The sequence below is a fragment of the Centruroides vittatus genome, unplaced genomic scaffold, assembly GCF_030686945.1.
Source record: "Centruroides vittatus isolate TY-2023 unplaced genomic scaffold, ASM3068694v2 contig_152, whole genome shotgun sequence".
Taxonomy (NCBI): domain Eukaryota; kingdom Metazoa; phylum Arthropoda; class Arachnida; order Scorpiones; family Buthidae; genus Centruroides; species Centruroides vittatus.
Window position 1 is genome coordinate 178,069 of NW_027120940.1, and position 13,713 is coordinate 191,781.

General features: G+C 38.2%; 2 protein-coding genes across 2 annotated transcripts; both read left to right on the forward strand.

Moving 5' to 3' along the window:
* On the forward strand, positions 1 to 780 carry LOC136968751 (uncharacterized). The gene has a single exon (XM_067262781.1). The coding sequence runs from the start codon at positions 1 to 3 to the stop codon at positions 778 to 780; it is 780 nt and encodes a 259-aa protein (XP_067118882.1).
* Positions 781 to 12,429: 11,649 nt separating this feature from the next.
* LOC136968752 (uncharacterized) lies at positions 12,430 to 13,353 on the forward strand. The gene has a single exon (XM_067262782.1). The coding sequence runs from the start codon at positions 12,430 to 12,432 to the stop codon at positions 13,351 to 13,353; it is 924 nt and encodes a 307-aa protein (XP_067118883.1).
* Positions 13,354 to 13,713: the final 360 nt, after the last annotated feature.

The following is a 13,713-nucleotide window of genomic DNA, read 5'->3' on the forward strand; positions in this document are numbered from 1 at the left end:
ATGGCCATACAAGAGCCATATTGTTATGACAGAAAAATTGCTCTATTAGGGAACTTACAGGTTTTACATTACACCAATCCTGATGAAAACCCATATACTAGTTTTGTGGTCATCAATAAAAATCTAAACGTGCAACTGCAAACTAATCATACAAACAGATACTTCACTACGATAATTATCCATCACGAAGGCATTAATTATGTTATGATTACCTTCTACTGTTCTCCTTATGAGGATATTACCGAACCACTGAACGAACTGAATAACACTGTTCAACACCACAGCAAATTCCCCATCCTTATTATGGGAGATTTTAACGTAAAATCACCAATATGGTTTAGTCCGATTGAGGACCCGAGAGGATCAAAATTAGTGGAGCTTATGAACAGTCTTGGCTTACAATCCCTAAATACTAGCAAGCTTCCTACATATTCATCAACAACTGGGGAAAGTTGGGTTGATGTTTGCTTAGCAAACAAACACCTTGCAGACAATAAAATACAGTGCAGCACTTTAAGCGAACATACCGCAAGTGACCATAATTACATTGGTATTAGCATAGAGATACCAGGTGGGATTCAGAAGCTAAAGATCAAACAAAAAACAAATTGGGAAATTTATCAAAAGCATATTACTGAGAACTGGAATAGCCACAACCTGGCCTACATTGATAACATCAAGGATCTTGAGGAAATAATTAACAAATTACAAATGATAATTCAAATAGCTTACTACAAAGCTACTAAAATAAACACTGTTAAGCAGACATCCCCTTGGTAGACAGCAGAACTCGCTGTACAAAGAACTGCACTGAAAAAAGCACGTAAAAAATTCAGGAGAGAAACAGACAAGAACAAAAGAAGCATCCTGCGGCAGGAATACTTGTCCAATTTCAGGAACTATAAAACTGAAATTAATAAAGCGAGAACAGAGTCATGGAGGCGTTTCTGCACAAACATGGGTAAAGAAAATCCATGGTCGATACCCTACTATGTCGCTAGAAACAAAATTAAAAAGTCGAAAATACCAAACAATTTCCTGGCTACTACTAATGGCCTAGAGGACACAATACAGGATACTTATGAGCATATAGTTCAGGAATTATTCCCTGAGGACAACCCCTTAACCGACAATACCTACCACCAAGAAATAAGACAGAATCATAACACGAATCTACTGACAACTGACTACCACTTGTTCACAAGCCAAGAGATAAATAAGGAATTCGCCAACCTCAAGCTTAACAAGGCACCAGGTTCCGACTGCATCACCCCGACGATGGCCAAAAAGGCGTACGAAGCGATACCTTGTCACTTTTACTATAGTTTTTAACAAGTGCTTGCAACTAGGGATTTTCCCTACAGCCTGGAAGAAGGCATCCATTAAACTAATACCCAAGACCGCCAATCCTACGAAAGCTAAAGATTATAGGCCAATATCTCTACTCCCGGTTATAGGAAAGATTCTTGACGGGCTTATGACAAACAGATTGCAATTTCATTGTGAGAAAAACAATCATATAAACAACAATCAATACGGATTTCGCAATGGAAAAAGTACCGTCAGCACCCTGGATGCCATAGTAGATCACATTAAACAAGCAAAAAAGGATGGAGAACATACATTAATGGTATCAATTGACTTTCAAGGGGCATTCGACCACGCCTGGTGGCCCGCCATCCTGCAAGCTATAAAGAAAACCAGGTGCCCAAGGAATATATATAGGCTTGTTGAAAGCTATCTACAAAACAGGGAAATTATCATAACAAACAACAACACAACATTCATAAGGAAGGAAATTAATCGTGGTTGCCCCCAGGGATCGAGGTCGGGTCCCTTTTTATGAAATTTGCTATACAACAGCTTGTTGGAAATTGATAAAACTATACCAAAAGAGTACAACTGCAAGTTACAAGGGTACGCTGATGACACCATCCTTGCGTTAACCCATAGAAACCAAGAAATACTACAAGAAAAGACAAATAACATTTTAAAGACTATCTCCAATTGGTGTAAGGAAGTAAAACTAAAAATCAATTATGCAAAATGTCAATGCATAGTTTTTCCCAGAGCTAACCCACTACAAAAAGGTCCAACAATAAAGATAGATGGTAAGAGGATTAAAAACACCAAGGAAATAAAATATTTGGGCATAATCATGGACGACAAATTAACATGGAAAAACCATGTTTTCTACACGTACGACAAAGCGGTTAAAACCATTCACTCCCTAGCGTCAATAGCACATAATCAATGGGGATATGACAGCAAGGCTGGCAGGCTGTTATACAAGGCTGTTATAGAGCCTATAATTACTTATGGTTGTGAAATATGGGGCGAGTCAGTTGCAAAAACGAATATAAAGAAAAAGCTCCTTTCGGCGCAAAGGAAATCTGCCATCAGCATAACAAAATCCTACCGCACTGCATCAACAAATGCCACTCTTGCAATAGCTAATCTCCTCCCAATAGACCTACTGATCAAAGGGAAAGTCTGGTACTACTCCCACATTAAACTGATTACTGGACAAAGTAATATAGATAAATTTAAACTCTGCACTGATAAAATACACCTCAAAGATGTAGCAACTGAGCTAAGGGAGTATATAAAAACGAACGATCTTGACTTAAATACTGAACAACATATCTACCACCCAAGTTTTAATGTGGACGATTTGATCAATACGAACGAACTGGTTACTCCGACAGGGCTCACTCTGTACACCGACGGCTCCAAATCTGCGATAGGAGTTGGGTGTTCTTTCATTGTCAAGGACAACAACAAAAACATCTATCAAGCAAGGTTTAAGCTCGCTGGACACTGTTCTGCCAATCAGGCAGAATCATATGCCATTCTCAAAGCCCTAAATTGGATAAAGGAAAACAAAAATAATTACAACATTACGAAAGCAACAATATTGAGCGACAGCAGGGTGGCGTTGCAGCAACTAAAAAGGATTAATACTAAGCATACTGTCATCCATGAAAGTATAAACACCCTTAAAGCCTTACAGGAAACCATTAACATATACTTTTCTTGGATAAAGGGACACGCTAACAACGACGGTAATGAGAGAGCGGACCTACTAGCTCGCACCACCCCAAAGTGGGTTAACAACATTTCCTTCACTAAAATTCCTATTTCCTGGCTAAAGAAAACACTCAACAACCACATCTGGGAAAAATGGCAAGAGAGATGGACTGAAGAACAAACAGGGAGAATAACGCATGAATTCATACCCAATGTAATAACTAGGAAAACAAATAACCACCTAACTCCCAACTTTATTTTGACGCAAATTATAACCGGGCATGGGAACTTCAGAAATTATCTCTACAGGTTTCTCCAGAAAACTGACAATAAGTGTCTCTGTTCACTCGACGAGGAAGACACTCCGACCCACATCATCTTTCATTGCCCGCAGTACTCCACCCAAAGGAAAACGCTTATCAATGCCGTCAATGCAGAAGGTGAGCTTTGGCCCTGCAGGTTAAACACCCTGCTGGAAAGCCATAAGACTTTCAGAGCCTTCCAAAAATTTACGGCAGATATTAACATTCTCAACAACTCTTTGTAGGCACCTGGTCCACTTCCTTTCCACTTAGTTAAATTAACCCCCGATGCCGACGGTGCCAATATACTGCACCTGGTCTTCGGCATCACCATGGGGCAGGATTTGTCTCTTTGTGGCCTACAGTGCAACTTACCATTGTAATGGTAGATTATTGTATTACCATGTTTATTGTATTTACACTTTGGTTCTCATTTGTCGCGGCAAACCGGTCAATTGTACGACACCCAGCAGTACATGAACTGTCATTAAAGCATGGCAAGGCAGCCATACTGTTATGTAAATTTGTACATATGTTCTTTGTTTAACTCTGTATTGTTTTGTTTTGTTCCTAATAAAGGTCCGCTGCAGGACGCCATGGGGTTGCAGGAAGGGTAAAGTCTTCTTCCTCTTTCCTATCTACCTATCTTCCCCTTCCACTCTTCTTCTCCCAACTTTTCACTTCCTCCTTTTCCGTACTCATGGGGTATACCGCTGCGTGCGGCCAACTTTTCCTTTTCGGGTGTCTATAGGAAAGGATAGCAACCGAGTAGCGATCTGGAGAGGCTGCTGTAAACTTGGCTCTGTTTTCGAATTGCGTTTTTGACGTTAATCTACATCGGACAACTGACATCATTACATCGTTGGATAGGTCTAATCAAGAGGGTTCGTATGATATATTATTTTTTGGGGTGGGCCAATTTTGGGGGAAATTAGGGGGTGTTAAACTTTTAAAATTTTTAAAGCCTCTAATTAGGGGGATTTAGGCTAGGGGGCTAAAACTTGGATGATCGTATAAGGGTACCATAAGGGTCCAGTGGTGCAAATTTGGCATTAATCCGTTAATTATTTGGGGTTTTATCGCAGTTTTAAAATTGCATAATTTTGTGAGCAGTTCAACTTAAACGGTTATAACGGTCGTAACGGTTTTTAACGGTTGTTTGACTTCAAACAGATGCCGCTTTTTACCGTTTATCGTATCTTACGACTAAGGCAATTAACGTCGCTTATTTCCGAGGTGTTTTTTGTTATTAATTAAGGTTAAATTTTGGTTCTTTTGGTGGGGATTGGCATTTAAGTGGGTTTTAAGTAATTAGCTCAGCTACAGTTCAATAAGGAGAATTAATTGTTAGTTAAGTACTTTTAGTATTTTTAGCATTATTTCTAGCATTAATTCTAGTTTTAAATTCTATCTATTCATGCTGTATAGTCAAGCTCTGAACTTGGCTGTACAGTATTGCTGGGCACAAAGCCACTATCCACAAAACACAACCTTCTTAGTGTTTAGTTATTATTCTCAATTTGGGGAAGGCCTCTGGGCGTGTTAGGCTGCATTTGGGGTTCTCAGTTGTCTGGTGTAGCTATTACTTATTATGGAAAATCAGGAAGTCTTAAACGATACCCAGCATGAAGGTCACATGCAAGAGGAAATGGGTGACAGCACATTCAGCATTAACAATGAAATAATCAATAATGTAACGGATGAATCGGAAGATAGCATAATGAGGGAGGCAAAGGCTCAACTCACAAGAATCCTAGACCTTTTGCCGATACCATATCGCACTAATATCAAAATAGAAGAGAGGAAGGAGATAAAGGGTAGGGCAATGAACTTGTTCGCAGCCGTCCATCGAATATATGGAAAAATGGTAGCAATGAGTGAGGAAATGGAAAGACAAAGAGATAAGATGACAGAATTAACTGAACCAATACAGACTGTGGAACAGGGAGTAGCTAATGGGCAGGAAAACACCAGTTGGATAAGACATCCGACATACGCAGAAATCACGAAATTAAACATAGATAAAGGAATAAGTCAGACAACTAAAGCAATATATAAAAATGGGGACGAGGAAGATAATAGTGCAGTCTTAATCTACCCCGAAAAACAAGAAAATACTGAGATAAATATGAAAGAAGTGACAAAAAAGATAATGGATAAGATACAACCGCACCAGATCAGAGTAAAAATTAAGCAAGTTAAACAGATAAGAAGGGATGGAGTATGTATAAGAGTAGGGAGCGAACAGGAAGGAAACAGATTAAAGGAGGCTATAGAGGGAATAACAGAAATAAAAGAGAAAATAATTTGTAAAACATCTATGGGGAAACGGCCAAGGGTAATTCTACTAAATGTCCCTCAAAGTATACTGGAAGAAAATATAATAGAAATAATGGCTGAACAAAACAATATATGGGAAAGAATGAACAACACAACAATTAAAGAAAACTGCAAAATATCCACCATTATAAGAGGGGAGAAAAATAGAGAAAACTGCCGTCATGTAGTCATAGCTGTAACCCCCCAAATCAGAAACATTCTAATAGGACAAAAGAAAATATCGATCTCCTGGTCAACAATCTGGATAGATGACTTCATACCAGTGACCAGATGTTACAAATGCTGTGGCTTCGGACATTGGGCGAAGGATTGTCAAAAGGAACAGATCTGCAGCCATTGCACTAAGGGGCATGGCTATAAGGAATGTAAAATGAGACACGAACCCCCATCGAGCACGAATTGCATACAGACAAACAGAAATCTTCCACCAGAAAAGAAAAGACCTACAAATCACAATGCTCTAAATAAACAGTGCCCAATTCTTTTGAAGATAAAGGAACAGATAATAAACAAAACAAACTATGAACTGTAAAGGACAGCAACGACACACTCTGAGAAACTCTACGAAACAGTCAATAATGGAGAACAACACAGAAGAAACCACGAAGACACTAAGAATACTCCAGGTCAATGCCCAGAGAAGTAAAGCAGCTAGATCGCTATTGATGCATAAAGCTAACGAGCTAGAGGTTGATCTGGTGCTAGTCCAAGAACCCTACACCATACAAAACTCAGTGGTAAGACTTGGGAACTGGCAAATAATAAATAAAAGCAAAGACAGAAAGCCGAAAAACTGTATCGCTCTTACCAACAGGATGATAGATATTGCCTTAATTCCTAGCCTCTCATCAGATATAATAACTACTGCTATTATACATCACGATCCTCCTATTTTCTTGATAAATGCTTACTTATCTCCATATTTAAGTGACAATAAAGCAGTAAATGAAATAGAAAGAGTACTAAGAAAATTGAACAGTCGGTACTTTATTGTGGCTGGAGATCTGAATGCTAAGTCGGAAACCTGGTTTAACAGAAAATAAGACAGAAGAGGACATATGATCATGGACTTAATGGAGAAATTTAAAATGATATCAGTAAACATGACCGATCACCCCACATTCTACACTCCGAACAAAAAAGGGTGGACGAACACACTGGTGGACTTTCGAACTGCAAAAACAAAAGAAAAATATAAATAGGATAAGGAAACAAATCAACAGGAGACAAGACGAAGGACAAAGACAACAACTAAAGGAGAAATATAAAAACATGCTCAGAGAATACAAGAAAAACATAAACGCAACCAGAACAAAAGCTTGGAGAAGGTTTTGCACGGAAAATAACTCTAAGGGTCCGTGGGAATTGCCATATCAACTTGTTTTTGGCAGAAGGAAAACATTACAATTTTCAGATATAATAAATGAAAACGAAGAAAACTAACACAACGACCAATATAGCATAAAAGGGAACATAGAGAAAATCCTTGATTACCAGTTCCCAACAGACAATGGAAATGAAAAGTAAGAGGATGATAAATCACAAAACCAAACAAACCTGGACAATGGCTTAAGAGAAGATGAAGATAACATTAAATTATTTACATTCCATGAAATAAAAAGTGCTATTACACCAATGAAAAACGGGAAGGCCCCTGGACCAGACAGTATAACTCCTGAAATGTTAAAACACGCTTATGACGAAATACCAATGGTATTTGTATACTTATACAACGCTTGCTTAACAAAGGGCTACTTTCCGAGCACTTGAAAGTCAGCAAACATAAAACTGGTACCAAAAACAAAAAATCCTTGCAAGAAAAAACATTACAGGCCTATAAGTCTATTAAATACAATGGCAAAAGTCTTAGATGGCTTAATAATGAAACGTTTAAACTGGGAGCTGCACAACTCACAAGACATCAATAACAATCAATATGGATTCAGAGCCAATAGCTCCACGGTACACGCGGCAATCAGTGTCAAGGAATTTTTCCACAAAGCTTGGGAAGCTGATAAACATGCACTCCTTATAACAATCGATTTTAAAAAAGCATTCGATCACATCCGATGGATCAATATTATAAAAAGAGCTAAAAAAATAAAAAATGTAAAAGCGGAAACTAGGCTGTTACAAAGCTACCTCAACAACAGATTGATAGAATACCACTCAAACCATATTCACATCAAAAAATCAATAAACAGAGGCTGTCCGCAGGGGTCGCGTAGCAACCCAGGTCTTTGGAATATGGTATTCGATAAATTACTTAACAGCTGTATTGGAAGTCCAGAGATAAAAGTCCAGGCTTTTGCCGATGACCTCCTGGTCATGATAGCAGATGGGAACTGTGACAGGCTGCCAGAAAGAGCTAATGAAACACTAGAAAAAATTCAAAACTGGAGCGACCAACAGAAACTGCCCGTGAACTATGCGAAGTGCGAAGCGCTCGTATGCACTAAAAAAAATAAAAGACATGGACAACTTAAGAAGACGCTCAAGCTCAGGATGAAAAAAAATAGGATTAGACAGGTCAAAACGATGAAATATCTAGGAATCCTGCTTGACCCAAACTTAAGTTGGCATCAACACGTGAATGATGTATGCAAAAGAACAGCGCAAAGAATAAACTTAATGAATTGGATCGCAGGCAAATACTGGGGTAAAAATTACAAAAACAGCAATCTCATATACAAAATGGCGATAGAGCCTGCAGTTCTCTATGCGGTCCCGGTTTGGCAGGAGGCCCTCCAAAATACACATATACAAAGGAAATTACTCTGTGCAAAGGAAGGCCGCCATCAACTTAACTAAATCATACCGAACAGCCCCAACTGACGCAATGTTGGTAATGGGGGGAATGGCCCCAATCCACATAACGGCCAAAATAAATGCTTGCAGCTGGATTCTTACAAACATGAACCTCTGGAAAAAACCCCAGCAAGATATCGATAAATATATTGAACACAAGATACTACCCAAGTACTACAATGAACTACCAGCAAAGATCCGGAATCTAGAAATCGACAACATTAAAAACAAGATTGATTATGAAATCCACCCAACAAAAAGGAACACTCTAGAGATTAGCATGGATTACAACCAGGAAGACGACAGAAAATATAACTGGCTCATCTACACAGACGGATCTAAACACAAAGAAGGAGTTGGGGCCTGCATCTGTATAATAAAACAAACCAATAAAAGAACATACTACAAGGCAAGTCTCAAAATGGAAAACCACTGCAGCATAACTCAAGCAGAATTATGGGCTCTTTACAACGCTATCAAAAAAGTAAAAAAAGATATAAACTACTACAAAGGGAACATCAGATTTCTGATAGACAGTAGAACAGTGCTGCAAACCTTGACAAAAATGGGTAAAACTTCTAAACTAGGAACGGAAGTCATAAAAGAAGCCCACAAGCTGAGTGAACAAAAAACCATACAACTTTCATGGATCCCGGCCCACACAAACAAAGAAGGAAACAAAATCGCTGATAGTCAAGCCAAGCGTGCGGAATACAATACTACAAAAACAACCTACAACAGACTCCCCAAAACTGGACTGATTAGAAACCTGAAGAAATGGGGAAATGACATCTGGCAGAAGGAGTGGAAGGATTCCAACACGGGTAGGACGTGTTACAAGTACATTCCATCAATAGCAGACAGGCTTAAAAATAAACATTATAAGCCGAACCCGAACACCTCCCAGTGTTTAACCAACCATTGGAAGTTCAAAGCCTACTTATACAGAATCAAAAAGACAAATAACGACAAATGTACATGTGACGATACAACAGTCGGCGATGCGATGCACTTCGCATTCGAATGCGAAACCTACGACAAACAACGGCACAGACTTTACATGGAGTGTATACAGCGTGGAATTTCCTGGCCACCTGATCCCAAGGACATATTTAATGAAAAACAACTATGGGAGAGTTTTGAAAAATTCATCGACGAAACTAGGGCACTTCTTCCTGACACCATTCAAATAAAAGAGGCGACCCACGACTCAGCTAAAGATCAAGAACAGGAGGACAAACCTGAAGACAGCACGTACGAAACTGACACAGACGAGGACGTAAACGAAGATGGAGATGAAGATGAAGATAAAAATAGAGAGGATTCATCAGAGGAAGATGGTGCAAATGATGACTAAAACGAATATAGTGTTTGGACAATTTGGTTATTGTAAACTACAAAGTACTGGGACCACATTGCTATAAACGAATGATCATGTATTTAGTGTACTTTTAAGGAATAGTATTATTTATAAATCAAGTTCTAGCACGTAATCATTGCAAGTAGCAATGTACTCTTGTCGGTAGTGTTGAAATGTAACACATTCAGTTGTACTCAGTCGCCGTCACTGTACAAAACTTTTTGTTAAAAGCATAAAAATGCTTATTCGTCTATAAAGACAGCAATGTTAGACTATCACTGTAATCATTGCAAGTAGCAATGTACTCTTCCGACCTGTATATTATTGTATATATTTTGTTGTCTGTAATTTATGTACATTATTGTTTCTCAATAAAAGCCGATGCAGGCGCCCTGAGTCCCATGGGGCCATGGTTTTCTCATCCTTCACACTTTCCTATCTCCCTTCCATTCCTCTTCAATCTTCTCCTTCTCTTTACTTTACCTCTTCCTTCAACTTCACAAAAGGGCTAAGTCTTATGCTTAAAAAAGACAGCCCTACTATACTTACCTTCTGAATGTCTATAGGAAAGAATAACAACCAGTCAATCAAAGGAGTAAGTTGTGTCAGTGTGTGCTCCCGATTATTTCGACTTTTGGATAGGAAATCTTGGATTATAGTGGTGGTGCCATTCATCGTTGGACAGAGGAAGGCGAGCCGGTCAGTTTGACATTAATTAGGGGTCAATAGGTCAATTAGGGGAAAAGTTAGGGGGGATTAACTTTCGGTTTTTTAAAAGGGCTCTAGGGTTAAAGGGACTTAAGTTGTAAGAGCAGGACTTGGGGTACGGCTTAAGGGGGTTATTCTTAGCATATGGTGTAAGTTTGATTAAGGTGGGTTCATTTTTCAGGCTTTTTCGGTCTCCCGAAATTTTCAATGTTAACTCTATGGGGAAATTTAAAAAATCCGTTGGTAACGGTTTCAACGGTTTTTAACGAACTTTTAACGATTGTAACGGTCTTTTACTAGCTGGTGATTTTCTCAATGGTTTATTGTAGGATATTTTTTGGATTTTGGGTAACTTTCGACCGGGACTGTTCCATTTTTCTTAAGGGGTAGTAGGTTTTTGGGGGAAAAATTTTAATTTAATATTATTAAATTTTTATTTTTATTTTTAATTTTAAATTAGTTTTTAGTATTTTATTAGTAACTGTTAATTGTATTAGTAGGGGTATTGCTTTCTGTAAGTTCATATAGTTTTTTAATTAGTTATTAAATTTTTGGGGGATTCTCTTTTTGCTATTTTCTTTTGTGGGGATTTAAATTTTGCCGGGGATTCGGGTGTTTTGACTGCTTGTCCTCTGTCTATATCCACTGTTTATTTATCTTCTGCATTGCTGCCAATCACAATGGAAGATACTGAATCAATAGACTCTAATGACACTGAAAGCATCCCCCAGGAACAATCTAGTGAGAATACTAATATAATTAACAACGAAACGATCTGTAATACAGCCGAAGGAAAAATATTACAAGAAGCTAAACAGCATTTAAAGAGAATAATGGACTTGCTACCGGAGCCATATAAATCAAACATAAAGATGGAGGAAAGAAAGAAAATTAAGGGTAGAGTAACACAACTGTATGCAGTGGTGCATCAAATGTATGGCATACTGAAAGAAGTCAAAGCTGAAAAAAAAAGACAGGTAAAATAATAGACAAAGCAACAGATCGACCAACGTATGCGGAAGTGACAAGGATGCTACCAATAATAAATACCAGCAAAACGACAAAAACGATAATAAAAAATAGGGAAACCAGTGAAAGCGTGGCATTACTAATATACCCAAAAAATGAAACAAATGCGGAAAGCGACATACAGCAAATCAGGGAACAGATAACGCAGAAAATAAAACCACATCGGATATAAGTATCGGTGCGGAATATCAAACCAATAAAAGCAAATGGGATCTGCATAAACGTTGGGAAAGAGGAAGATGGAAAGAAACTGAAAGAAAACATTGAACAAATACCGAGTATTAAAGACAAAGTAATATGTATAATTTCAAGTGGAAAGAAATCGCGGGTAATTTTCATAAACGTCCCCCAAAGCATTGCAAAGGAAGAAATAGTAGAAACCATGATAAAACAAAATAATATATGGAAAGACATAGATCCTGAAGTTATAAGAGATAACTGCAACGTAAGTACAACAATACGGAAAGGAAAAACAAAAAAAGAACTGTAGGCATGTGGTGCTCATGATGGCACCAAGAATACGGAACATACTAATAGCAAACAAATACTTATCAATGTCATGGACAACAATTCGAATAGACGATTTTCTCCCAGTCCAGAGATGCTATCAATGCTGCGGGTTTCACCACATTGCGAAAGAGTGCCAGCAGCAACAAACCTGCAGTCATTGCTCAAAAGCACACAAATATCAGGACTGCCAACAGAGAGATACTATTCCGCAATGCGTAAACTGTAAAAGAGAAAACAAAAACCTCCCTCCAGAAAGAAAGAAAGCAACCAACCATAATGCCTTCAGTGCAGAATGTCCGATCTTAACAAGGCAAAAGACGCTGATGATAAAGAGGATTGACTATGGAATATAAGGAAAAACACCAGACTACTGCGGAAAACAACCAGCCAAGGACTATGGATACTAATAGGGAAAGAAACGAAAATAACGAAGGAATAAACATCCTGCAAATTAACGCTCAAAGAGGAAAAGGATCTAGTTCCTTACTTATGCACAAGGCAAACAAACTTAAGGCAGATATAATTTTAATCCAGGAGCCCTACACGGTGGACAAAAAAGTAGTGAGACTGGGCGACTGGCAAGTTTTATACAAAAACACTGATAAAAAGCCTAAGAGCTGCATAGCGGCCAGTACCAAACTAGACATAGCACTGATTCCGAACCTATCTTCTGAGATTATTACTACTACAATAATACATCATACCCAGCCGGTATATGTGATAAATGCCTACCTCTCACCATACATGAAAGACGAAACTGCAATTAGTAAAATAGACAAAATCCTTAGAAAAATAAACTCAACAAACATCATTCTGGCAGGGGATATAAACGCCAAATCCAAAATATGGTACAACGAAAAGGAAAATAAAAGAGGCAGGTTTTTTGAAAATCTAATGGAAGAATTTGACCTAGTCTCGGTCAATATGACTACACACCCGACATTCTTTACAACACAAGCAAAGGGGTGGACGAATGTGTGTCTGGTTTCGTCAGACCTAGCACAACTAGTGGAAAACTGCGAGACTCTATTAGACAACTCGGCAAGTGATCACAGATATGTTTTCACACAGATAATGCATATTTCACTAAAGAATGAGATTGACTACAAGACAGTGAGGCTAACAAACTGGGACTACTACAGAAAACTTTTTAATGATAACTGGTTGTCACATAATTTCCCAGAAATACACACGAGAAATGACATAGACAATTATATAGCGCATATAACGGCTGACATGCAAAAGGCTGGTAACAAAGCAGCATAAAGAATAAAAGTCAACAGAAAGAAAACACATTGGTGGACAAGTGATTTAGAAAGAAAAAGAAAACAAATAAACAAAACCAGGAAAAAATATCACAGAGCTGTAGAGGAGGAATTGAAAGAGGAACTACGCGGATATTACCAAACTCTTTTAAAAGAATATAAAAAACAAATAAATAACACGAGGACAAAAGCCTGGCGCGACTTCTGTGAAAAAACTAACTCAAAAGGCCCCTGGGAAACGCCCTATCAACTAGTTTTCAGAAACAGAAAGAGGCTGAAAATTCCTGATATACTAGAAGAATATGCAAACGAAGGCGGAAAAAATAGTAATAACATTGAAGAAAATATAAATAGCATATTG